The sequence below is a fragment of the Vigna unguiculata genome, chromosome 7, assembly GCF_037176805.1.
Source record: "Vigna unguiculata cultivar grain cowpea cultivar isolate G323 ecotype 2 chromosome 7, ASM3717680v1, whole genome shotgun sequence".
Lineage (NCBI taxonomy): Eukaryota > Viridiplantae > Streptophyta > Magnoliopsida > Fabales > Fabaceae > Vigna > Vigna unguiculata.
In genome coordinates this window covers 6,315,701-6,343,550 of record NC_140798.1, presented here as the reverse complement: position 1 = coordinate 6,343,550, position 27,850 = coordinate 6,315,701, and the positions used below count along the sequence as shown (strand labels likewise).

At 34.4% G+C, this 27,850-nt stretch overlaps 2 protein-coding genes across 4 annotated transcripts in view; one reads left to right on the top strand and one right to left on the bottom strand.

Moving 5' to 3' along the window:
• The window catches only part of LOC114192451 (putative triglyceride lipase), a 34,389-nt gene extending 20,597 nt beyond the window's left edge, over positions 1–13,792 (bottom strand). For 2 of the 3 annotated variants that reach the window (XM_028082177.2, XM_085675336.1), the window contains exons 1-7: positions 13,284–13,792; positions 5,098–5,156; positions 2,772–2,853; positions 2,509–2,576; positions 2,039–2,108; positions 454–535; positions 187–251 (exon numbers count right to left, since the gene is read on the bottom strand). In XM_028082177.2, coding sequence (XP_027937978.2) covers positions 187–251; positions 454–535; positions 2,039–2,108; positions 2,509–2,576; positions 2,772–2,853; positions 5,098–5,156; positions 13,284–13,568 — 711 coding nt within the window. In that variant the 5' untranslated portion in view covers positions 13,569–13,792. The remainder of the gene's footprint in view (positions 1–186; positions 252–453; positions 536–2,038; positions 2,109–2,508; positions 2,577–2,771; positions 2,854–5,097; positions 5,157–13,283) is intronic. The other variant, XM_028082175.2, reaches the window with a different exon arrangement.
• A 3,403-nt stretch (positions 13,793–17,195) lies between these two features.
• Positions 17,196–27,850, top strand: part of MSH1 (MUTL protein homolog 1) — a 43,102-nt gene continuing 32,447 nt past the window's right edge. Inside the window, exons 1-8 of the mRNA XM_085675668.1 lie at positions 17,196–17,411; positions 19,599–19,740; positions 19,875–19,972; positions 21,674–21,749; positions 22,217–22,336; positions 22,446–22,493; positions 22,617–22,681; positions 27,422–27,507. Coding sequence (XP_085531794.1) covers positions 17,293–17,411; positions 19,599–19,740; positions 19,875–19,972; positions 21,674–21,749; positions 22,217–22,336; positions 22,446–22,493; positions 22,617–22,681; positions 27,422–27,507 — 754 coding nt within the window. The 5' untranslated portion in view covers positions 17,196–17,292. The remainder of the gene's footprint in view (positions 17,412–19,598; positions 19,741–19,874; positions 19,973–21,673; positions 21,750–22,216; positions 22,337–22,445; positions 22,494–22,616; positions 22,682–27,421; positions 27,508–27,850) is intronic.

The following is a 27,850-nucleotide window of genomic DNA, read 5'->3' as shown; positions in this document are numbered from 1 at the left end:
ACATTAAAACCTATGAAGATTTATTAAAATAATACAAGATAGCTAAAGAGGAAACAGTTTAATGCAAGTGATGCAATATGCAAATGCATATATTGCCATATGAAGTTGTAAGTTGTAATATTTGTTCTACCAAATCATACACGAAATAACTTTTCCCCATAAAATCTGTACTCTTAAGAAACATACCTCCATCTGAACCTTTCCGCCGCCACCCATTCCTTCCAACTCGACCAGTATTTCATGCACATCTCCTATAGAAAAACGCATTTTTGCTGAGTTTTTGCAGCCATAAGTTTAACAGTATTCATAAGTAACTTTTACACTACTGTTGACAGATGAACATGTATCAAAAGAAAATGGAGAGAAGAAATTGACTCATTTCAAAATTTTAAGAAACACAAGAATCTTTCAACACTGCACTAACTAAATGTCAATAGATTTTCTGATCCTCACCATCACAGAGCCACTCTAGATCAACGCCTGCATTGCCCATGCGTTTGTGAGGAGTTACAAGGTTTGCATCCCAGGCTGCAACCTACGATATATTGCCACATCTTAGAATATTGACATGAACTTTTCCAGATAGTTTTACTTTCAAACATATATTTTCAGTATTTTTCATTCTTGAAACCAGATGATATACCACAGAAAGTTGTTTGCTTAATTTATAACTCAATAAAATCTGTAACATGACATAATGACTTCAGAAAAAAACATACAGGAGGTAGGAAACTTAAACATGGAGCAATGTTAAATTACCACAATAAGGATGAGAAGATATGTGGAAGGTAGAACAGAAAGTAAAAATCTAATTATGTTATAAATAGAATTATGTTTTCCATTTAGTATGTATTCAACTATATGACATACACAGATGGAATCTGTGGTCATCTTCTCTCCAAGATTTCAACATCTATATTTGTCCTTGAGCTATTGGTGTCTGGTTTTGGCAAGGAAATGGAGGAACCTTACATTTATCCTTGGAAATGTCCCATAATCCTCAAGGATCAGCCTTCAATCCCACCAAAAGCCTCTACATCTTGTCTTCAAGCTTTGTCTTGCGGAGTGGTTGCTCCAACTCTATCCCAGCTACCTAAAGCATGGGAGAAAGGAGATTCTTTAGCCATCACTATCCCAGAAGATTTTTACAAGGGGATTCAATCTACATGGAAGATTCATTCTTGCAAATGGTCAAAAGTCTATGATATTGGATGATTTGCATATCAAGCTTGGTGCTCTTTGGGTTCATGTTCCGGAATGGCATGATAAAAAGCAAAGGATTTGCTTTCATTTTCTCTTTTTCTTAAGAAATATTGTCAGAATTTTGCTCTCACATTGTCTTTCAACCCATTCATAAAGATTTCCAGCAATTGTTTTCTCCCAAACCTTGAACAGAACACCAACATATTTCTCTAACTTAGTAAAATATTCTTTCACCAAACTATCTTGCTTCAAAGCTCATAATGACTAGAAGGGATTACTCAAATGCAGGTTGAAATCTCTCCATTAATGCCACCTTGAATTTTTCCCAACCCAGATTTGGGTTGCAAGATTCCCAACACTGAAACCACCTTAATGCATCACATTTTAATGCCACTATAGTTGCCTCCATCTTCTCACCAAGCATAACTCATCGCCCTATACGAAAAAGATGTTCGAGCGTTGTCGTCTGCCCAAACACATCTCCCCGAACAATCAGATTTGGATTTAGAACAATAATCAGAGAAACAAGAATATTTCTTGAGCTTAAAGAACTGCTCACCCAAACAGTTCTCAATTGCACAAATCCCAGGTATTTTAAGGAACCTGAACCCTTCCATGCAGAACGATGCAATTCTCCTCCTAGCTACTAACAAACTTCCTCTATTAGTAGTCTTTGCTCTACTAATTGACAGCTGACCCAACTAACTATACAAATTTATTTTGTCTTATTTTTTTTCTCTGATACGTGATTTTAATATCAAAATCTTGCAATGGTACCTTCCATTGAATATGTATGTGCGAATAGATGTGAGAAAGAGTGATCATGCTTGTTAACCTGTAAAGATTGGCTTGGAGGCTGCTTAATATTAAATGTAAACTCCTCATTCCATGTTGGCTCTTTTGTCCTGCCATTAATGAATTGTACATAAATAAATGCAATGTAATGATGGTTTGTACTAGTAATCTGGAGAACATTATACAAAGATACAGCTGAAGTTAAGACATTCAATTTTAGCAAAGGAAGTGGAAGACAAGCACTCAGTGGGATTTTATGAATTAAAAAAACTGGTCCCTGCATATTATTCTTTTATCCATTTAGCCAATATACAAATTTGAAAGAAAATGATAATCCAAAATACTTCAAACTTAGGGAAATGCTTCCAGGGATAATATGAAAGATTTTTTAAAGAAAAGTCAAAACAGTCAAATAGCACAAACTAAGCAATGTAACATTGACTCTTAACCATGAGATGGTGGCCTTTGAATAAGTGAAATGAACAAAACAGAAATGTGATAAATGCTCACCCCCATTTGATACCACTTTTAGCCGTCTGAGAATCCAGCTGTATGACAACATATGGGTCACTTGTTCCCTGGATGCACCAAAATAACGGATATAAATAATTAATAGAAATTATACAGAAATAAGCAGTTGTATGAATTAACTAAAAAATTGGTGGCAACAGGGATAACTGTCAGATACAAATCGAAGTAAAATGTAATACACATTTCATATCGTCAGAGAACTATAATAAGGGTGCTAGTTTAAAAGAAATAAAATAACCAACCCATGGATCCATGGCAGGAAAATTGAACCCTTTTTTCAACTTTATAAAGAGTTGACCATCATAAATTTCATGAACAAATTCCCTGCAGATACCCAAAATAATCTTGTTAAACATGCCATTATTCTAAGGAAATCTTGAGAAAATAATACTACTACAACAACAACAACAACAAGCCTTGTTTGATTAGATAAGGCAAACAACATAGGATCAAGTGACACCATCAAATTTATTAGATACATTATGGATATATTTTATATATGGAATTGGACCCATGCTTATGTAGTGTCGTGTATATATGTTCCTCAATTTTGTAAATACACAAAAGGGAATTCTATAACATGACATGCCATTGCTTTCTACATAGTATTTAGAGCCAAATCAAAATTTGTGCCTTCCCATGGGGATAAAGAGGCGGAAACAAACAACAAATGGAGAAAACAGACAGTGGTGGTCAACCTACATGGCTCTTAGTACCAACTTGAATTTGATGTGATTAAAAAACCTTGATTAACATACTTAGCTAATGTATATTTTCTATTTATGTGGGAAAGAGTACATTAGTGTTAGGCAATGAGTAAGTTGAACCACCATTACTATTTTCCTAAAAATTTGTTGCTCTGTTATATTCATATTAATAATAATTGAATATATTTAGATTCCTGATTTAGGTTGTAAAAGGATTAGGAATTAGGATCAATGATCATTAATAGTGGTAAATGCTATGTATTTGATACGAAAAGGTTAATCCATTCGTACAAGGACACAAAATCCCTTAACAAATGCCCCTCCTTCAGAGGCTGGCACTTGACAGCCGGGTGAATTCGGAACTCCCCCTTTGTTGGAGTAGGTTCCTCCCCAAGGTTCGAACTCGAGACATTGGGTTCGTTGCAAAGATTTGATACCATTGTTACGAAAAGGTTAACCCATTCGTACAAGGACACAAAATCCCTTAACAGTATTATTTAAGGAGATGAATTGAGAAATGAAAGGGGCAACAAGAGAAACCCTATTTCGTGACAAATACAAGGAAAAGTTATATCCTATAACACTCAATCACTTATGCTATGTACATATACCCAAAAAACAAGTTCACAAAACTTGTACAATACAATAATAATCATAAGTTTAACAAATATTTTAGAGGAGATTGGAGGCTAATAAATTCCAAACCCATTAACACAACTATATATCTCAATTCTAAACTACTATTAGGCCAGGGGGAGCCACCTTCAAATCTTGAGAGATTCAGGAGACTGGTTGGAAACTAAACCACTTCACTCATCTTGATATCTCTTTTGTGCTTTGTATGGTCAATCAGTTTCTTAATTCTTCATGTGAAAGACATTGGAATGCAATCCATTCACGTTCTTAAGTACATTAAAGAAGCCCCCCTACATAATAATCAGACTCAAGTTGTGGATACTCAAATGCAGATTGAGAAGTTGCACCTACTAACAAGAGATCCACCTCCAAATAATAGAAAAGTAGAGTACAAAAATATGGCTTTTTCCTCTTGTAAGCTTATCTGACTCAAATAGGTGCTTAAAGAACTGAGATTTAGGAAAGTTACTAGATGATTCTCATTTGTGATAAACAAGTTGCTATTCATATTGCCTCAAGTTTATTATTTCACAAGAGGACCAAACATATCGAAATATACTATCATTTCACCAAGAAAAGAATTTATATAGAGACATTAGCGCTCAATTTGTTGATTTTAATGATCAACAGGCAAGAATCTTCATCAACCCATTGTAGGGCCCTATGATAGACTATATATATTACAGGCTTGGTGCATGTGATTTATATGCTCTGGCTTGAGAGGGAGTATTTGTTATATTTTGTAAGGGCTTGAGTCCATCTCTATGAAATGCGATGGTAGTAATTATGCATGTGTTCCTCAATTTTGCTAATATATGCAGGGGGGTTCTATCATATGAATATAAGTCATTTCTCACCACAAGATTCTATAAAAACTGCATTTGATATAGTCATAAAGTAATAAAAGTGTCAAAAAAACTATTTCTGATTTTATTCATGGAGGATAAATTGCTCTTCAAAAGAATAAATAGGCATAATAATTGAAAATCCTCATTTATGATGGATATAATCTATCCCTATAATTCAGGATCAATGATCTTGTACAATAAATATAAAATATAATGTCAGCCTATTACTCATCCTATCTATCCTCCTAATTATGAAATGTAATTAAAACTGTACAAGGAAATATTAACTGCAGTATAAATCAAGGACTTCTGACAAAAAAGAAAGAACAGCGGCTCCATGTGCAACCATGAAAATAAGGAATGCAAATGAATCATACTCAGAAAGGTAGACTGTCTTGCAACCAGCAGCATCAACTTCCCGCCTGCCCATATTTTCCTGCAACATGTTGTGGGCAGAAAAAGAAAAGGTTTGTAAAGGAGTTTGGAAATATCATTAAAAGCAACCATTATCTTCATTATAACAGTAATCGATTTATTCCATTCAACTCATAATATCATGAAGAAATAGCAAGAATAATATAATTAGCACACATATTTATCTATTTCAGTTTTTATTTCACTCTCTAAAAATAAACCATGTTATAAACTAACTAATAATGCTTATTTTTCCCAATAGAAGAAGAGTAAAATATATAAAAATATTTCCTAAAATTTAATCTTTCAATTAACAACATTACCTAATTACATTAGAGATCAAATTAATTGACGACCAACAAAATCAAGTACCAAATCGAATAACACACGCCTAGGTTAAGGTCTAAAGTGACTGTCAGCAATTACCATTAATAATCAAATTGCAAACTTAGGGATATTATAAATTTCAAGCACCAAAAATTCTTTCTCTAAAACTCGTGGAATAAGATGGTCAATTGTTATAATTTCTTTTGCTTCTCCTAATAGTAACATAGCCCAACCCATCATACTAAAGAGAATCACCAAAAAGGCCCAGCCATTTTCGAGGACTATATTTGACACTGTATGCAGAGAGATAGAGAATCATTAGAAGGTACTAGAACAAAACATAGTTGCATGCTTTTATGGAATATCTTTCACATATTCCATTCTCTGTTTTTGGATTTCACAGACCAACAATCACTGGATTTTTAAATACATTAAATATTTGATTGAGAAATGAGAAACGGAGGAGAATTATCTTTTGCCTTGAATTAGCAATATGTTAGTATATTCTTAGAATTGTTTTAACCTATCCACTAGTCCAACCTATCAGGGCACAGCACAGCACTAGAAAATTTGTCACTCACCATTTGGAGGATACTTTCCAACATCTTACACAAACACAATCTACCCATACCCACACATGGACAGACCTGCATGAAGTTAGTCCCAATGGAGGTTTTGGAATGGCTTTATCACTTCTTGGTCAAGTCTTCTTCATGCTATTGAAAACCGTTCTCCACCATCTTTATACTGTGACCCTTGAACACGGTCCTACTTTCTTTTCTTTGTTTCAACAAATCACTGAGGACCCTGCTTCTTTCATAGAATATACCATACATTAGGACCTCATTTTCTTTCAAGTGAATATATAGCTCATCCATAATACACCTTGTGTTTCATCGTTCCTTACTAGAATAGCATCAAGGACTTTCATCAGTGAACGCAGGATAGCTCCCCTCTAGTATTGTTGATATTCATCCTTTAGTTCAGCCTCTTTCAATCCTTGACTCCAAGACTGACCTCCCCACTTCTCCTCCTACCAAGCTTGTTCTTATTTAATGGATCGCCATCTCACCCCAAGATACCAATTGGGAGAACTAGATGAACTCCACACTACTTTCCAAACAATAAGTGGGCTTCATGAACCGCTGGTCCACGAAGGAGCAAGACACGATGGGGAAGAGTATATATGATAAAGAAGAATTAGATGACTGAGGTGGCATAACTAATGGGTAGGGCAGTTAGAGGAGAGAGAATACTATGTTGTGGGAGAAAATCAATCATGGAGGGCAAATGGGCAGTTAAGGAGGTCCTTTTTCGTGAAGGAGAGGAGGAGGAATCGTATGGGCTGTTTTATAGGAGCCTAGCTCAGTGCAGTGGGATTTGTTATCCTTCTGTATTTTACTTTCATTGACAAATAATACAAATGTGAGTGATTACTTCCTTTCTCTACTTTCTTCTGTAACAGTGTGATTGTTACTAGGAAGGCCTAACAGTTTCAAGGATTATATTTGATACCAGACCAAAGAGAATCACTAAAAGGCCTAACAATTTCAAGATTATATTTGACTCTATGGTAAGGAAAAGAGAATCACTAGAAGGCACTAGAATAAAAGTTAGTTGCAACGGACACATGCTTTTACAAAATATCTTTATAGATTCTACTCTCTGCTTCCGGATTTCATGGACGACCAACTATGAGATTTGTAAATCTTTTAAATATCTGATTGAGAAATGAGAAGAAGAATTAGTTGTTGTCGTGAATTGCAATAGCCTAGTTTAATCTTAGAACTGTTTTCTGTAATAAAGCCGATGAAGAAGGGTGAGAATACAGCTGGAGAAACGGTTAGTCAAGGCCACGTGGCAAGTGGGGCAGAGGAGTGGAAAGGGAGCAGGGGCACAAGATCCAAAATACCGAACAAAAGACTAACAGAATATGTGTGGGGGAAATACTAATATATAGTTACGAATAATAATGTGGGGGGTATGGATGGATTATAGAAAATTCTCTCTCTTTTGTTTTTCTCTTCTGTCCATGAACATTCAGGCATTCTGTTTGTTGCTGTTGCGTTATTTCTGAATTGATACTTCTTGTGTTTGTGAATACCAATACGAAACCAGTGCTGCTGGATTATACTATTTGTGCTGCTATTGATTTTTTTTATCTTTCAATTGGTGCTTTCGTTGAGTCATGGCGGAGAATACTCGTCTGAAAGAACTCACAGTGGAGGTTTCTCGCCTCAAGGACCTCTCTCTTGATGTGAAAACCCTTAATGATGCGGTAGCTGCTACCAATCGGGACATTAAACGATTGCTGGAGACAATGACCCATCAGCGAAGTGATGATAATACTCGATTCGAAACGGTGGAAACTACATTGGACTCAGTACTCCAGTCCATTGCAAATCTGCAATCAGGGTCGGAAAATCCTTCGTCGCGTCCTTCCTTTCAGGTTCGCAATGTTAAATTGGATTTTCCTAGATTTGATGGTTCTGATGTCCTTCAATGGATTTTTCGAGCGGAGCAATTCTTTAATTACTATAATACGTCAGATGAGCAACGTTTAACAATAGCTGCGGTGCATATGGAAAAAGACGTGGTGCCATGGTTCCAAATGATGTCTACATCCAACTCTTTTCCTACCTGGGTTGCGTTTACTCGAGCCTTAGAACGGGAATTTGGACCTTCTCCTTATTAATGCCCGAGATCTAATTTGTTTAAGCTTACTCAGGAAACTTCAGTTCAGGACTATTATGTCAAATTCACATCTCTAGCTAACAGGGTGCAAGGGGTTACAACTGAAGCTCTTCTGGATTGTTTCGTTGGTGGATTAAAAGCAGAAATTCGTAGGGATGTGTTGGCTCAAGAACCTACCACCTTAATGCGATGTGTTTCCCTTGCCAAATTATTCGAGGAGAAATATTCCGCTGTTCCTAAACCCAAACAGTACCAGTACAACTATTACCCTAAAACACAAGCCACAAACACGACTCAAATGCCTTCCCAGTCCCTTAAGTCCTCATCTCTACCTCCATTACTTCCTAGCCCTCCCACTACGTCATCCACCAATACTTCACGCAATTTCAATGTTAAGAAAATGTCTCCAGCTGAAATGCAACTTCGAAGAGAGAAAGGATTATGTTTCACCTGTGATGATAAATTCACTCCTTCACATCGATGCCCTAACAAACAGTATTTGTTATTAGAAATGGATGATGATGAAGATTCCATTGACCCTCCCCAAGATAATGAAATTGAGAAGGGCTTGAACAGTCAAGGTGACCCACATTTATCCTTTAATGCTTTGAAAGGCTCTGCAGGTTTGGGTACCATGAGGTTCCAAGGGTCCATCCAGGGCATGCCGATTCAAATTTTGATCGATAGTGGCAGTTCCGACAATTTTTTACAGCCTCGGTTAGCCCACTACCTTAAATTACCCATTGAACCTATTCAGAAATTTAAGGTTGTGGTTGGCAATGGTAGTGCTTTAATGGTGGAAGGTGCTATCAGGGATCTGGAAGTCAGAATCCAAGGCCATTCAATTGTTTTGCCTGTGTTTTTATTACCTATTTCAGGAGCAGATTTAGTATTGGGGGCAGCTTGGCTTTCCACTCTCGGAGCACATATTTCTGACTATAGCACATTAACATTGAAGTTCTTGTTAGGCAACAAATTTATCACACTACAGGGCGACTCTAACAAGCTTCCTAGTCCAGTTCAATTCCATCACATGAGAAGATTACAGCACACTCACGCTATTGCAGAATTATACTCCTTACAATTTAACACTGTTCCCTGTTATCAAGATTATTGGCTGGACTTGCCTACAAATACTGAACCACAGATTGCTCTTTTGCTTCAGACATATCAACAGGTGTTTTCTGTACCATCAGGGTTACCACCCACCAGATCTCACAATCACTCCATTCCTCTGCTACATGGCGCAGATCCTATTAAGGTCAAGCCCTACCGCTATCCTTTTAGTCAGAAACAACAAATAGGAAAAATGGTTCAAGATATGTTGCACGAGGGCATTATTGTGCCTAGTTCAAGTCCTTTTTCCTCTCCCATCATCTTGGTAAAAAAGAAAGATGGAACCTGGCGTTTTTGTACTGATTATAGAGCTCTGAATGCCATAACAATAAAGGACAGTTTTCCTATTCCAACAGTTGATGAACTTATTGATGAATTACATGGAGCATTGTATTTTTCCAAATTGGATTTACGGTCCGGCTATCATCAAATCCTGGTGAAGGAAGAGGATAGACACAAAACAGCCTTTAGAACGCACCAATGGCATTATGAATGGCTTGTTATGCCATTTGGGCTCACTAACGCCCCAGCCACCTTCCAAAGCTTAATGAATACGGTGTTCCAAAGTATGTTACGAAAATCTGTTTTGGTTTTTTTTGATGACATTCTGGTTTATAGCTCCTCATGGAAGGCTCATCTGCAACACCTTGAAGCTGTTCTCAAGTTGCTTAAGCACCATCAATTGTATGCTAAGCTTAGCAAATGCTCCTTTGGTCAGCGGCAGATTGAATATCTTGGTCACACAGTGTCTGGCGCAGGGATTCAAATGGATGCTAATAAGGTTCAAGCTGTCATATATTGGCCCACTCCCACTAATTTGAAGCAATTGAGGGGTTTTTTGGGATTGACCGGTTATTATAGACGATTTATAAAAGGCTATGCTACATTAGCAAGTCCTTTGACTGATTTGCTTAAAAAGGACAATTTTGCTTGGGACGACAAAGCCACAATTGCTTTCAACCAGTTAAAAAATGCTATCACAACTGCTCCTGTGTTGTCCCTACCAGATTTTTCTCAACCTTTTACGTTGGAGACAGATGCATCAGGACTTGGTGTGGGTGCAGTGTTGGGACAAAACCAACATCCTATTGCATTTTTTTCAAAGAAAATGACTCCACGCATGCAGAAACAATCCGCTTACGCCAGGGAATTTTATGCTATTACAGAGGCCATAGCTAAATTCCGACATTATTTGTTGGGCCATAGATTTATAATTAAAACAGACCAAAAAAGTTTGAGAAGTTTGACAGATCAAACCCTCCAGACCCCGGAGCAACAACAATGGCTCCATAAGTTGCTAGGGTACGACTTCACAATTGAATACAAACCGGGGAACGAAAATTTAGCAGCTGATTCCCTATCTCGATCATTTTATATGGCTTGGTCTCAACCAATTCCTCACTTACTTTCTGCTATTCAAGAGGCTCAACGGCAGGATCCTGAATTGTGTGCTGCACTCTTGTCCTGTAAAGACAATCAACCTGTCAAGCCTCATTACAGTGTCCAAGGTGAATTGTTATTCTGGAAACAGAGGCTAGTATTGCCTGCAAAGCATGCCTTACTCCAGCAAATTCTTCAAGAGTTTCATAACACTCTTATAGGCGGTCATGCTGGTTACACCAGAACCTTAGCTCGAATTGCAGCACAGTTTTTCTGGCCAGGCATGCATGGTGATGTTAGAAAATTTGTGCAACAATGCTTAATATGTCAGCAGGCTAAAGCAACCACCACCTTACCCGCTGGTCTATTGCAACCTCTCCCTATTCCAAGCCAAATCTGGGAGGATTTAGCTATGGATTTCATTACAGGTTTACCCTCCTCCCAAGGATACACAGTGATTTATGTAGTTGTGGATAGGCTGTCCAAATATGCACATTTTACCCCTCTGAAAGCAGATTATTCCAGTATACAAGTGGCAGAAGCATTTATGAAAATGGTGGTCAAATTACATGGAATTCCAAAATCCATAGTTTCCGATCGAGACAAAGTTTTCATTAGTCAATTTTGGCGACATCTCTAGAAGATTAGTGGTACTACATTGAATATGTCCACAGCTTACCATCCTCAAAGTGATGGGCAATCCGAGGTACTCAATAAATGTGTTGAGATGTATTTGCGATGTTTTACGTTTGATGCTCCCAAAGATTGGTCAAAATTACTGTCATGGGCAGAATATTGGCACAACACCTCTTATCACACAAGTGCTGGAATGACACCTTTCAAGATAGTGTATGGAAGAGATCCACCATCTATTGTTAAATACACTGCTGATATGACAGATCCCATTTCTGTTAGGGACCAACTGTTGACTCGGGATGCAATCCTAGAGAAATTGAAGAGGAATTTGCATAGAGCTCAACAAATACAGAGGAAGTACGCTGATCAAAAGCGGCGTAAATTGGAATTCCAGATAGGTGATGCTGTTTTGGTGAAGCTGCAACCATACAGACAACACTCCTTGGCTCTAAGAAAAAATCAGAAGTTGGGCTTAAGGTACTTTGGGCCATTTAAGATTACTGAAAGAATTGGCAAGGTTGCTTATAAACTTGAATTGCCATCTACTACTCGCATCCATCCCGTATTTCATATATCCCAATTGAAACTTTGTCACGGAGATCATACTGCATCCTACGTGCCTTTACCAATATCTGACAAAGAGGTCTCACCTATCATTCCACCCTGCGCCATTTTAAAGTCTAGAGTTATTATGAGGGGGCAGCAGCACGTTCCACAACTCTTGGTTCAGTGGGAAGGTCTTCCAAAAGAGGAGGCTACATGGGAAGATCAATCTGTGTTCGTGGAGACTTTTCCGACTTTCAACCTTGAGGGCAAGGTTGACTTTAATGGAGGAGGAATTGTAATAAAGCCGATGAAGAAGGGTGAGAATACAGCTGGAGAAACGGTTAGTCAAGGCCACGTGGCAAGTGGGGCAGAGGAGTGGAAAGGGAGCAGGGGCACAAGATCCAAAATACCGAACAAAAGACTAACAGAATATGTGTGGGGGAAATACTAATATATAGTTACGAATAATAATGTGGGGGGTATGGATGGATTATAGAAAATTCTCTCTCTTTTGTTTTTCTCTTCTGTCCATGAACATTCAGGCATTCTGTTTGTTGCTGTTGCGTTATTTCTGAATTGATACTTCTTGTGTTTGTGAATACCAATACGAAACCAGTGCTGCTGGATTATACTATTTGTGCTGCTATTGATTTTTTTTATCTTTCATTTTCCCTATGATATCCCCTGTCTTCTTGAAGGGACTAGAAACCTGCCAAGCTGTATTAAGTTTATTACATTGTTGTACAACTTTTACCTTCTGTCGGGTAGATTCCTTTTTATCTAATGGTGAGTTGTGATTGTTTATGTTGCTTATATATTCTCTATACTATGCATTCTGAAAATCAATTAATTGAGCATTCTCAGTCCCTAAAATTTTATAATGATAATTAAAAATCAATCATCAATCCTGCAATTTTATTAGAAAATAGATGATATTAACATAGTGTAAAGCAATTTTACACAGTCATTCAACCACAATTGCCTACTATAAGTTTGATGGGTTTTTTAATACCTTGAGAAAATACCAACGGTTTACGATTTAGATTGTTTTAACGTTAAACCTAAAATTTTAAGATGGCACTTTTGCCATCGCAAGATGACTTCAATAATGCCTAAAGAATAAATCAAGGCAATATTAATTATACTGTTTGTAGTATACTCCAATCAAATTAAAAAATATACGGATTAACAAAATGATCAATCATCAATATTATAATAATAATAATAATTATTATTATTATTATTATTATTATTATTATTATTATTTTAATAACTATAAATATAAAATATACTGTACTATCGATCAACATCATCTCAGGCACTAAAGCATCTACCAAAAAAAAAAAAAGATGAAAGAAACTCTTCTAGCACTTCAATTATAAAGGTTTCACTATTCGCCGAAGTTTCATCTATTTTCTACAACTGAACAAAAACAACAAGGAACACGTACAGGTGGAGTTGTGTAAGCTTCGAAAGCGAAACCAGCGAGAATAACGGCGAGATTGATATCGAACGGAGGCCGATCATCGTCCTCGGGAACAGCAAGCCGCTGAAGCTCAGAACCAGTTTTTGAGGAGCAGCAGATTGAAGGAACTCGCCTCCTCCGGGCGGTCGAGAAAACGCGCAATTTTCCATGAAAACGACGAGGGAAGGTGCGAGAAAATATTGGCCCGCGAGGGAGAGGAAGCGTGGGACAAAGAGGAGAGAGAGCGTAACGGAATTGGACGGAGGACATTTTCTTGTTACATTACAAGAGGCGGGAAGAGAGAAAGATAATATTAATGGAAGAGAATAGAAGGAAGGGAGTGGCAAAAGGTGTAATTCAGAGAAAAGGGAAGGGTAATTGGTTGACAATAGACAGTGGATTTTCGTGTATAGCCAAGGGAAGAGAAGTATGTGCTCTTTTCTTACTCAGTTTGGGTATTCTGGTTAGTTCTGGAAAGCATGTCAACACTTTTCTTTCCATGGACGGTGACAACTTTTTTTTTATATGGGTGTTTTATGTTATAATTTTAGGGATTCTTTTACACGACGTTGAGAAAAAAATTACTTTGTTTTTAAATTATGGTTAATTTTTAATAACTAAAAATTATGTAACGTGAAACACGATTATAGAAAATAATTCTTTTGAACTAGCGAGAAGACGTGTGCGCGAATTAAATTTTTAATAACTAAGAATTCTTTAATAGTTAACAATTATGCAACGTGTAACACTATAAAAATAAATCTTTTGAATCAGTGAAAATTTGTCAATGTTTGGTAATTATTTGTTATTGTATATATTTTATCGTCTGCTTTACTTTTAATTAAAAAAATCTTAAATTAAAATAATAATTATCTAAACATACTGTCCACAACTCAAAATGCTTTTGATCCAATTAGAAAAAATAAATACACCTGTCTTTAATCAACAACTTATTCTTCAAGTGGTGTCTAAATCTCATTGATGCATGTAAAGGGTAAGTGCATTAATCTAACAAAACAAATGTTTTGCTCCTATCTATGAAGCTCGTTTTCTGTTTACATTAGAAAATGTTACAGTGAGATTTACAAATGTTAATGAGACATCTTTTATTACGAAAATTTATCCAAATTTTCGGATATTTCATGTGACGACATCTCAGTATAATGTCCCATCTTATTTTAATATGAATAATTTAAACCATAATATCAACATATACATTCAACAAGTAATTCTATTTTGAGATCATAAAGAATCATTTCTTTCTCACACAATTATTCACCGTTAAATTTTAAAAGTATCTTACATGACACTTACAAGGAAAGTCTCATATTTAATAAAATAAACAAAATTAAATACTATATACTTTGTAAGTATAACACCATTGATTTAAGGGTAAAACTTCAATGTCATATATATAGAACCACGATTCCTTAATGACTATAACTCACATATGATGAAATATACATACCCAATAGTGGTATCAAAGTCAGTTTCAAAGTAACTGACCGCATAACCGTAATTAAAAATGGGTCACTAAAGTGACTGGCCGCATAATCATAATCAAAAGGGGTCATGGTCACCATACACCTAAAGAGAAATATATCATATGAAAAAAGGAAGAAAAGAAAATGACTCATCCTTGAGAAAAGATTATTGGAAATAGTCAAAATGTAAGTTAAAAGTCTCACATTAAATAATATATATATATATATATATATATATATATATATATATATATATATATATATATATATATATATATATAAAAACCGAGCAAGAACAAACTTTACCTTTGTCCATCGTTTCACAACCAATAATAATGCTTTTACACTTATGTATGTCCCACTTATAGTTATTATGTTTTCTCTCAGAGATAATTTGATATATTGATTCTCTAAAACATTATAAATATTTACTTATTCTATTAGTCTCACTATTTAGGTTGAAGGTTAAGTCGATTTGAGTTGATTAATCCTAATATGTATGACGAGTTGAGTCAGTTGTGATCAAAGGTCGAGATGAGTCAGTTAGGTTGAAGGTTAAGACGACTAGACCCATATTGAAGGTTGAGACGGATCAACACGAGTTGAAGATTGAGTCGAGTTGGTCAAAAAGAAGGTCGAGACAACTAGACCTATACCGAAGATTGAGACGAATCGACATAGATCGAAAATCAAGAGAAATCCATTCAAATTGAAGATCGAAAATTAGTTGTCTCGTATAAAAGGTTGAGCTAAGTCGACTAAAACTAAAGGGTAGATAGAGATGGCAAATAAACCTACCCCTGTGGGTATTGCCCGAACTCGTCTCCGTTTTGACGGTGAATCCCCGCATCGACTGTGTATGGGTATGAGTATGTGAAATCCCTTACTTTTTCAATTGGGTATGTGGATGGGTAGGGGATGTACATATCCCCGCCATAATACCCGTCTCCTCCATCTTTGTGTCTCACATTTGAATATTTTAATTATTTTTTTATTTATTGTATATTTTTCTTTCACATGAGAATGTTTAATACTCTCAACCAGTTTGTTTTATATTTTTCTTTTGTTTCGCTAAAACAATTTTCGTTATTTCTTAACCATTGAGTATATATGTTGATATTTGAAAAGTTTTCCTAGATCTCTAAGGTATTTTTCATCTTATCATACTCTTAATTATACATTTGTTTTTCTTTGTGCAATTTATTTCAATAGTCTTTCAAATTATTTTTAAGACACACATTTGTTAATTTTTTAATATTTTTATTTATTGTTTATTTTCATCATATAAAATACTATTTTGATATATTTTATCTAATTAATTTTTATTTTCTGACTCATTATCAATCACACTGTAATATTTTTCACTATAATTGTATAAATAACTTTTATTTACTAAAATATAAAAATTTAATGTAATTGTCATGAATATTTTTTATCACCATCCAACACATATTGGAGTTCAAATGATACAAGATTTATGTCAAAAATTTATTATTATGTTTATTATTTTTTCTTTGCGTCATTTTGATCAAGTAATGTATTAGAATTTTTATTAGGGTATAAAAAAGAGATTCATTAAAATTTGAAAAATTGAAGTAAACAAACATTTAAAATGTATTTTAATTTGAATATTTGTTTTCCTTTCATATTTTTTTTAAATAGTTATAAATTTTATCAATTAAGTTTCGTTAATGTTTACAAATTAATAAATGTTTTGGTTCTCATGAAATTTTATTTGGTATTCTAATATAAAATGTAAACAATTATAATTTATTTTAAAGTATTTGATATTGAAAAAATAATCATCCTCCTAATATTGAATATTTGATATTATTATGTTTCGTTTACCATAATTTTTTATTATTTTATAAAAATTAATTAAAATTAATATTGAAGTAGTAAAATAACGGGTATGAGTACGAAATTATACCCGTTACTCGGTGGAGATGAAGATGAAGATGAGACAAAAGTTTGAAACCCGTTGGATTTGAGTATGTGGATGTGGATGGATTTTTTCTACGGAAATAAATATAGGATTAGAAAACCCGTTCTCGTCCCGTCGCCATCCCTAAGGGTAGAGCTAAGTTATACAAAAATTTTTAAAATAAATTTTTTTATCTTATCTTAAAAGATAAATTAAATTATGTTATCCAAATAAAAAATTGTAATATAAATGTTTTTAAGAAACTATTTAAAAAATAAAAATAATTTAATCATAAATTATTATAAATAATTTAAATACTATGCATTTGAGTTTTTTAGAATCTTGAAATCCCTCCCCAAAAACAAGGCAAGATTTATTTAAGTAAAAAATTTATTTTAATTGGCCAATTTAAAAAGGATCATCTACTTTTGAAAAAGACAGAAGAGAAACACTCGTTGTTCTAACAAAATAAATATCGTTCTAAATATCGTTTTGGTTTCCGCTTTTCATTTTTGTTAAAACCCTTCCCTTCGTGTCTGTGGCGGGAACTCTCTGTGCTTGCACTCTCTCTCTACCCTTCACCGCAATGTACAGGGTAGTCACTAGAAACGTCGCCGTTTTCTTGCCTCGTTGCCGCTCTCTTTCGCCCTTCTCTCATTCGCCATTTCCTATTTTCATTTCATGCGTTCCCTCTCGCTTCCTCCGGTAATCTTTTCTTGTGTTTTTCGTTTCATATTTTGTCATATAGAATTTGTATTTAGTATTATGTTAGATTATTTGGTGAATATTCACTTTATCTGTCAAAACATTGTATTTATAATTAAACTTGATTCAATTTAACATTGTATTATGTACCAGTAAGTGATTCGAAACATGATTAAATGTGGCACTCACTTTAACCAATACATATTATGTTTATGAACTCACTTGTATTCTGTATTCTTTATTCTTCAGTAAAGATTAATCTTTCTTGAAACCGGTGATACATCGCATGGCTACAAAAAAGCTACACTATTTAGTTTTTGCAGAAACATTTTTTGTTGAAAATTGACTTTTATACTTCCTTGATCTCGGTCTAAAAATGGTTGCAGTTTTACCCGTAAGAGAAAGATTCTAATGTGATAGATATTTTAAGGTTTCGATTAAATAGTGGACTAGTTTGGTTAAGGTAAAATAAGTGTTTTTGAAATAAGCAATTTGAGAGAAAAAGAGCCCATTTAAGAAAATAGATGTGGCCAGTTTGTTTAAACTCTAGAATAAATTTTTTTGAAATAAACAATTTTTAAAATAATCAGTAATTTGAGAAGCAAATACAATTTGCTTATTATAATAAGCATAAAACTGCTTATTTTAAAAAATAAGCAGATCAGACAATTGGATGACAAAAACAGAAAGCTTTTTATTTTATCGAGTTAGCTTTTTTGTAAAGAATACGAACAAACAAACTCACTCAATATTTGTGTAAGAGATCTTACATTGATTAAGAATAAGACAAAATCATAATATATATAAGTGAAATTGAGTTAGCTTTAAATTCCAATATCTTAATATGGTAAGTGAGCCATTTAGAGCAAAACCTAGTCAAGTTCATTGGGACAATTACCCCACTGCTTTAGGACTATCACCCCCACAAGTATATAATCCTACAGTCATGAAGTTCAATCCTTGGTGTCAGGCTGTGTGTTGGAAATTTCACATCGATTAGAAATAGTGAAAAATTACAATATACAGATGAGGTTTTGTTTGGTTTAAATTCCACTATCTTAATAATTTGCTTCTTAAAATGTAGAGAAGTGCTTATGTTTTAAATAAACATGCTAGACAAAGACAAATAAAAGCAAAAATACGTAAAGTCACCTATCATTATTTTATTTTCTAATCTCCCCCCAAATGTAATGTATTTATTGAGAGGGTAAGATGATTTAAGTAAAATTGTTTCAATGAGTGGCATTTTTTTTTTGTTATTCTTAATTTGTGAAAATAGCTTCAATTGCATTGTGACAAGGGAGTAGTTATTAAATTTTATGAATATCATCATCTTTACTGCTTAATCTTTTTGTGCTAAACATTGTATTTGAAAATTTGTAAAAAGGATGGTGTATGGCTTCATTGTGAGTGCCATGGTGAAATCGAATTTTCCATCTCTTTTTTTTTTTTTTTAAATTTTGTATGAAGGTGAAAAACTAACTCAAACAGTCTCCGGTTGAGTATAGTTTCGAGACACGGTAAAAGTCATAACGATCTCGTGTGAGATTTTGGTGTTTGAACAACATCTCATGAGTTAGCAAGAGTTATTGATGCTAGTAGTAGTTTTGGACCTTGAGTTCATTCTAGCTACATCCTTCTTGCTTTATATGTTATTGTGCAAAGTAGATCAATATGAAGTTTTTTATAAAGCAAAGAAGGTATGTAAAAAATCACTCTATTATTTGCAATGCCAACTAGGTGGGCACTCCATATTATGTTAATCGTTTGCAGCATATCCAAGTACAAAAGAAGAATAAAAAATTATAAATTGAATGAGGGACTATACCAAAAGCCACTCAATAAACAAACGTATAATAAGGTAAATTCCATCTATTCTTATAGAGATCAAACTGAATAAAAACAGGAATAAGATCCCACCACCCAGTACATCTGTGTCTAACCCTAAAAGAAGCAAATTCATCAACATAATAGTTTCCCTCTTAAACTATATATGTGAGACACATGAAATCTAATTCTCTTAAGTTGATACAACATATTCTTCAAATGATTCTTAAAACACCGAGGAACTAAATTTTGATTGGAGAAAGCTTGCATCACAGCATATACATTGATCTAATATTTGCTTGACATGGTGAAATTCTAATTTATAAATATCTATAAAATGTGAAACTTCTTATTGAACAGACTAAATAGATGTGTAAAGAATGTATCGAGTTATATGGAAAACAAGGTTTCAAGGGGGAGCAGTAGGACCACCAAGAAGCCAAAAGTACCAAAGAATGCTTTAGATGATAAAGATCTTCCTCACATATTGTGGTGGAAGGAGGTAGGTCCATCTACTCTTTTTTGCTTTTGGTTAAAGCAAAAGTTACTGTTCATGAATTTTGTTGGTTTGTTTATAAAGTCATATTTACAATAAAACTTCATTCTTACTTTTGTTTCCTTCTCACATTATGGCAGAGGTTGAAATTGTGCAAAAAGTTTTCAACCGTCCAACTAATTGAAAAACTTGAATTTTCTAATTTGCTTGGCCTGGATTCCAAATTGAAAAATGGAAGGTGAGTGAGCACTAATGAAATTGAAATTACTACTTTATGCATTTCTTTTAGTTTTATATAACAAAACAATATGAAAACATCAATTGTTGCTTCGTTTATGACATTATTCATAGAGGAGCAATTGTTCTTAAATAGAATTCAAAGACTTAATAATGGAACATCCTAGTTTATGATTCAGTACTCCTATTTTTATGTGTGATGAGATAATTAAATACCAGTTCAATTTCTCTTATTCATTCTTCAGTTTAGTTCATGTACGAATGATGAATATAATCTATCCGTATAAAGGAAGACCAATGATCTTGTATAATAAATATAACCTATTAATCCTCCAAATTATACTCTTATTTATGGAATGTAATTAATTCTCCAAATTATGTAATTAAAAGTGTACAAAGAAATATTATCTACAACATAAATCAAGGGATTCTCACACTCCCCATCAAGTTGGTGAGTGGATGGTCAACAATAGACATGGAGTGTAGCACCACTTAGCTCTTTTTTTCAATACATTTGCAAGTTAATTTCCTCAGGATACAAATGGTGGTACATATTATCTTATTATCAATTTTTTCCTTAAGAAATGTCGATCTACTTCAATTTTAAATCAATCTTCAGGTCTTCTAAAATTTTCTTTAACCATAGTATTTGACAAATCCCTAATGTCATTGTTCTAAACTTACCTCTACACTTGATCTTGTCACAACATTTTTGTTTCTTGTTCCCCAAGGCCAAAATTTCTCTTAGAAAAGTGCGATATCCAAAGGTAGATCTTCTGTTGTCTATAGAATCTGCATAGTTAGCGTCTTTGTAGGCTTCTAAGATCATCTCACTCTGGCATGATCTTGTGTGTTCATTGAATCGAACAAGGTGTGCTAAATCGAGGAGTCACACTATTCCATGATCGTTTTGTGATCTTGACTACAATTCCAACAAATTCCATAGGACTTTATGTATGATTGGCATTATTCTGCACTTCTGTTCTATTCTCAATTGAATGTATTTATTTCCCTTACTTTTTTTCTATAAGTTCATGAAGATATCATTAAAAATGAGAAAAAAAGAAACACAAAACTCATGGAGGGACCAAACCAAAACCCATAACCAAAGAACAAGCTAGTTAGCTATAAGGCAATCCATGAGCTAAACTTCCCTATACATGCGAAGAAGACATCTATTATGAAAGAAGTCCAAAGTTATAAAAGTTGGCATAGTTGTATACCATTTTATTTATCCCTTCTCTGGTTGACAGGCCTAAGCTGGTTAACTTGTGTATACAATGATTTCCTTCTCGAGAAATATGTGACACCTCAAACTCAATACCACTACAAAACTTTACATATTTTCTCTAACGCCCTCTAGTAGACCATGGTCCAAAAGAGAGAAAGCTTGGCAAACCAAATTTGAATCACATTCCAACCAGAGTCTTCTAAATCTGGCACCTCTTGCATACTCAATGGCATGAATAACTCCCATAAATTCAGCAAAAAAGTGCATTCTTCTGTTGTTCAGATTCAAGAACACAACTATTGGACCAATGTCATCAAGAATGCAATATACGACAGTCTATAATTGATAATCCTTTGTTCTTAGTCATTTACATGGGCTATTGTTCAAACATACTTGAACTCCTTTATTGTCGTAATTTGAGGATGGTGTTATTACGAGAGTGTTGATGGAAGAATCAATCTCCATGTGTAGTGTAAAGGAAGGAACGCTCAACTGGGAATTGTTGCAGTTGAAGTCGAAATTTCCCCGTCAAGTATTACTTTGCAGAGTAAGTAATAGTTATGTCATTCATTGAGAGTTTAGCATTGGTGGCCTAATAAATTTTGTTTGAAGGGAGCCTGATTTTTTATTGGGAATAATGTGTTTTTAGTGCCTATACTTTTTGTTAAACATGGTGTATTCTATGTACCTTTGTGTTGATGAATTTAGTCCTCAAACTTATATGCATTTAGTCCCTCGTAAATTCAGGAAACATTATAAATTATAAGAAAGGAGGGATTAAATTCACATGTTCTTAAAGTTCGAGGACTTTGTTTATTGATATGAAAGTATAAAGACCTTGTCCATGTTTCACTGAAAGTGGTAGGACTAAAAATGCATTTCCCCTTCCTAAATCTTGACAAAATTTCTGTTTTCTCTTCCGTTGGTTCTGTAGTATTCCATTTCTATCCTTCATGAAGTAAATATTCTGTTTGTATCATGTATTAATTCATATATTTTCAAATTACTGATAAGGTTGGGGAATTCTACGAAGCTTGGGGGATAGATGCATGTGTTCTTGTTGAATATGCTGGTTTAAATCCCTGTGGTGGTCTCCAATCCGATAGTGTACCAAGGGCTGGTTGTCCTGTTATGGTATTGACATTTTACTATGTTATTTTCTCATGGACTTTAAATATATATGAAATATTTTGCTGAGTTTCTTATATATATAACAATATCTTTCTTCTTTTGTTTGTCATAGAATCTTCGACAAACTTTAGATGATTTAACTCAAAATGGTTATTCAGTGGTGAGTTCAACAATTAAATAGTATTCCATACTTTTTTCACCTTTTAAAGTTTTCATTATTCTGTTTACTTGCAATGTTACTGTTTTATGAATACTTGTTGCTAATTAATCTTGGTCTGCACAGTGCATCGTGGAGGAAGTTCAGGGCCCAACTCAAGCACGATCCAGGAAACGTCGCTTTATATCTGGGTTAGTACAATACTCTCTCAATGCCAGTGGTCTCTCTATGGATTTCTGTGGTCAATTGATAGAGTTTTCTGTGGTTATTAGTGAGTAAAATAAACTTTCATTTAGCTAATTATTAGAATGACATTGTTTACTTCAAGGACATGCTTGATAATCATGGGTTCCTATTTCAACCAGCAAGATAAGCCCAGCCCCTTGTTCTTTAGGTTTACTCAGATTGGTCATTTGACCCGGTTGTTTCACTTGGGTCCTGCATACCTTGATCCAAATAAACTGCTATTTACTACAGGGATTATGGGCGTAGTAGGTTTGTAGAGGCCCAAAATGAAAAAAAGAACTGAAACTTTACCCAATGCTGAAACTTGGCACATAAAAAGACGATCCACAAACTCAGTAAATTCTCTGATTCCACTATTTTTTCTGTTGGCAGTTGCATGTCTATACTAGGAATTAGTTGACAACTGAATTTTATTTTCTAGAAGATTGAATAATTAATCAGATTATTCTAATTTGATCTTGTTTGAAATAATTAGGGTCCGAAGATAATTCTGATTTGATTTTTTGACCAAACAATTTAGAGTTAGGGATATCAAAATTAAGGCAGGAAGTGAGTAGTCTATATATGAGGTAGACACTAGTAGTCAATGAATGGTCCCAAAACTTTAAGGGGTAATGATGCTTGAGCTAGGAGGGTGAGACCAAGTTCCACAATGTGGGGTGTTTATGTTTAACAACTCCATTTAGATATAAAAATTAAGGTAGACAGTGGGTAGTCAGTCTATTGGATGTGTTGGGCGGAAGCATATAAACATGTTGTCAGTAAGAAAGAATGCGAGTTTATTACAGCAAGACGTTTAAAAACAATAACTAGAAATACAGTTGTTAGGTAGTTTTTCAGCTTAGTGTTTGCTAGGTTAGGTCTCCTTTTATAGAAAGTTCAGGGGGAAAAAAGGGGGGGTCGGTGGGGGAAGTTCGGTTTCAGAGAATTGAATTTTGTAACTGGAATAATTCAGTGGAAAAGAGAGTGCTCCTTTGTATCTTTTATTGTATGATTGGTGAATTTAGGGAAGTTCAGGTTTACTTTTTTTGGCTCATCTCTGAAAATAGTGTTGATTCCTGTTATAATCCCATGATTTGCGCTGCGTTAATATTTCTCTGTACAGTTTTCATTACATAATTAGAAGATTTAATTGCATTCCATATTTAAGAGGATAGTTAGGAGGATTAATAGGCTGACAATATATTTTATATTGAAAATGATATAGTAAACACCAAAAAGTGACAACTTCTCTCACAACGCGACGTGGCAGCTGTTTTTTATTTTATTAAATATTTAATGAAACTACAACATACAACAGAAACTAAAAAACCATGAAAAAAAAAGAAAAGCAGTTTTGTGGAAGCCTTCTCTCTTCAATTGTCTTCTTCCACTCCTTCAACCTCTCGTCTTCTTCAAGGTCTGGAGAATGTGAAAAGTCCTTATTCCTCTGAAAAATTGTTTCATTCTTCTTTTCCCCTCTTTTGGTGTGTGTGGAAAGGTTTTTCTCTTACCCAACATGCGAAAGGTGTGTGCTTCATCGTTGGAATCAATTTTGGCAAAAACGACCCATTTTTGGTGTAGTTTGTAATGGCGCGGTGAATATAGTGGCATTAAGTGGTGGGTTTAGTGTTCGTCGTCGACGGGAATTGGGTTCACTTATTCTTCTTTTTCCCCATTTTTGTGTCGGTGGAAAGGTTTTTCTCTTACCCAACGTTACGAAAGGTGTGTGCTTCGTCTGTTGGAATTGATTTTGGCCGAAATGACCCATTTTTGGATGGATCCCCTATTGTGATAATGTTATTACTGTGACTTAAATGACCTCTACATGTACTAACTCCATCTGAAAAGTCCTCACTAAATAATTGCTAACCTACATTAACGGGTTTGCACATGTAAGTAAAAGTGTACAAAAAGGTCATGCCTGGAGGTGTAATGATTTGGGTCTTAAGTTGAATTATTCATCCTTAAGGTGTTCCACGTTAGTTCTGTTTCCCACTTGCTGCACCCCAACTAAAATGTGACATTACTCACTTAAGTTATGCTGACCACAATATATGTTAACCTAGATGTCAATAATTGCCAACCCATGTTATTCAAATTGCAATTCTTAAGCAAAACAAATTGAAATTTTACAACAGGGTGATGATGTGCAAATCTCATAAAGTGAGTTGGCCGTTATGAGACCACGGGTTTGCAGATGTGTTGACCAATTCATTTATATTTGTGTGCAGAATGGAAAATCACTTTTTACTTGATCATATGAAGCTTTCATGTACAACACGCATACTGTGGGTTTGCACTTATTTTGGGTTTGCAGTTATTTTGGCAATGGTTTGTACATGTGTTTCCGCACTTCATTTATATTTATCTAAAGTTAAAGATAACATTTTTTATTCATAAAATTAACCTTTCATGTACAACATAAAGGGTAGGAAGGTCAGGTGTTATGAAATGAAATAACAAAATTATTACAATGATGAAGTTGAAATCACATGCAGTGGGTTAGCACTTATTTAGGCAGTGCTTTGCAGATGAGTCCAGAATTGGTTTAAATGTTTTGCAGAGTTAAAAATATTTTGACTTCATGAAGGGAGGCTTTGTTCACAATAAAGGGTAATAGGTGCAATTCTTAAGCACAACATATTGAAAAATAACAAGGTGATGATGGGACAATAAGATAAAGTGGAGATTTTTTAACATTGCAAAACTTTTAAACCAATTCTGGAATTCATTTGCAAAGCACTGCCTAAATAAGTGCTAACTCACTGCATGTGATTTCCACTTCATGTGATTTCCACTTCATCATTGTAATAATTTTGTTAAATCATAACACCTGACCCTCCTACCCTTTATGTTGTACATGAAAGGTTAATTTTATGAATAAAAAATGTTATCTTTAACTTTAGATAAATATAAATGAAGTGGGGAAACACATGTACAAACCACTGCCAAAATAAGTGCAAATCCACAGTATGCGTGTTGTACATGAAAGCTTCATATGCTCAAGTAAAAAGTGATTTTCCATTCTGCACACAAATATAAATGAATTGGTCAACACATCTGCAAACCCGTGGTCTCATAACGGCCAACTCACTTTATGGGATTTGCACATCATCACCCTGTTGTAAAATTTCAATTTGTTTTGCTTAAGAATTGCAATTTGAATAACATGGGTTGGCAATTATTGACATCTAGGTTAACATATATTGTGGTCAGCATAACTTAAGTGAGTAATGTCACATTTTAGTTGGGGTGCAACAAGTGGGAAACAGAACTAACGTGGAACACCTTAAGGATGAATAATTCAACTTAAGACCCAAATCATTACACCTCCAGGCATGACCTTTTTGTACACTTTTACTTACATGTGCAAACTAGTTAATGTAGGTTAGCAATTATTTAGTGAGGACTTTTCAGATGGAGTTAGTACATGTAGAGGTCATTGAAGTCACAGTAATAACATTATCACAATAGGGGATCCATCCAAAAATGGGTCATTTCGACCAAAATCAATTCCAACAGACGAAGCACACACCTTTCGTAACGTTGGGTAAGAGAAAAACCTTTCCACCGACACAAAAATGGGGAAAAAGAAGAATAAGTGAACCCAATTCCCGTCGACGACGAACACTAAACCCACCACTTAACGCCACTATATTCACCGCGCCATTACAAACTACACCAAAAATGGGTCGTTTTTGCCAAAATTGATTCCAACGATGAAGCACACACCTTTCGCATGTTGGGTAAGAGAAAAACCTTTCCACACACACCAAAAGAGGGGAAAAGAAGAATGAAACAATTTTTCAGAGGAATAAGGACTTTTCACATTCTCCAAACCTTGAAGAAGACGAGAGGTTGAAGGAGTGGAAGAAGACAATTGAAGAGAGAAGGCTTCCACAAAACTGCTTTTCTTTTTTTTTTTCATGGTTTCTTAGTTTCTGTTGTAGTTTCATTAAATATTTAATAAAATAAAAAAGAGCTGCCACTTCGCGTTGTGAGAGAAGTTGTCACTTTTTGGTGTTTACTATATCATTTTCAATTTTATATTTCTTCTTCGGGATCATTGATCTTTAATTGTAGGGATAGATTATATATCCATCATAAATTTGTATTTTCATTTCTCATGTCTTTGTATTTTATTTAAGAACAATTGCTCTTGTATGAATAATATCAGAAAAAGTATTTCTGACATGGTATCAGCTATCTAAAGTCTTTGAGAGCCTGTGTAATCTCTTGCATTTTATCTGATCTCATGACTTTCCCATTGCAATATTAAATAAAGTCTATCATACATAGCCTCATGGTTTTCCTAGTGGAATGAAAACACAAACTAGTCCTATCACCACGTGCTCTAGATATCCAATCCCAGGGATGGCTTATAGGCTGAGATCATATGTTGACTATAGATATAGCCTAAGTAAAAATTCTCTTTTCTTGAAATGAACACATGTAAATTTTAATGACCTTAGACTTTTATTTCATTGGCTGTGTTTGATTCTTTTAGTTGGATCAACTGATGTTGTCATGTTGGTGCATAAAGGTGTGAGTGTATTTCCTGATAACCATATTCACCATTTACATAGTATTTATAGGTTACAGAGGTCATGAAAATTAATTTTCTTCTTTTCCATTATATTTTTATCTCAAATTAGTTTTGAGTTTTAATGTGTCATGATATTTATTTCATGTTTAACTTCTAGGCATGCTCATCCTGGAAATCCATATGTATATGGACTTGCTGCAGTTGATCATGATCTCAACTTTCCAGAACCAATGCCTGTAATAGGTATTGATATTTTTTTTTTCCTACCTATTTGTAATAATTAGAATATTGGTGACCGTTTCTTTTAAAGTTATAACTTTTTTTTGCACCACTTATTACTTTGGACAAATATTTTGTATATGACATAACTTTTGTTAGTAAGAGATTATGAGGACTAGCCTTTTTTTTTTAATAAAATTTGTGTTACATCACTTTGAACTATGATATCTAAGCTAGGCTGACATCCCATAGTTCAACAATCATTTGCCATCATATGAAACAATTTATTAAATAAATAAATAAAAATAAAAGGGAGTTGAAATCTATTATGAAAAGTTGTAGCCTAATAACCCGAGGAAGAGACTCA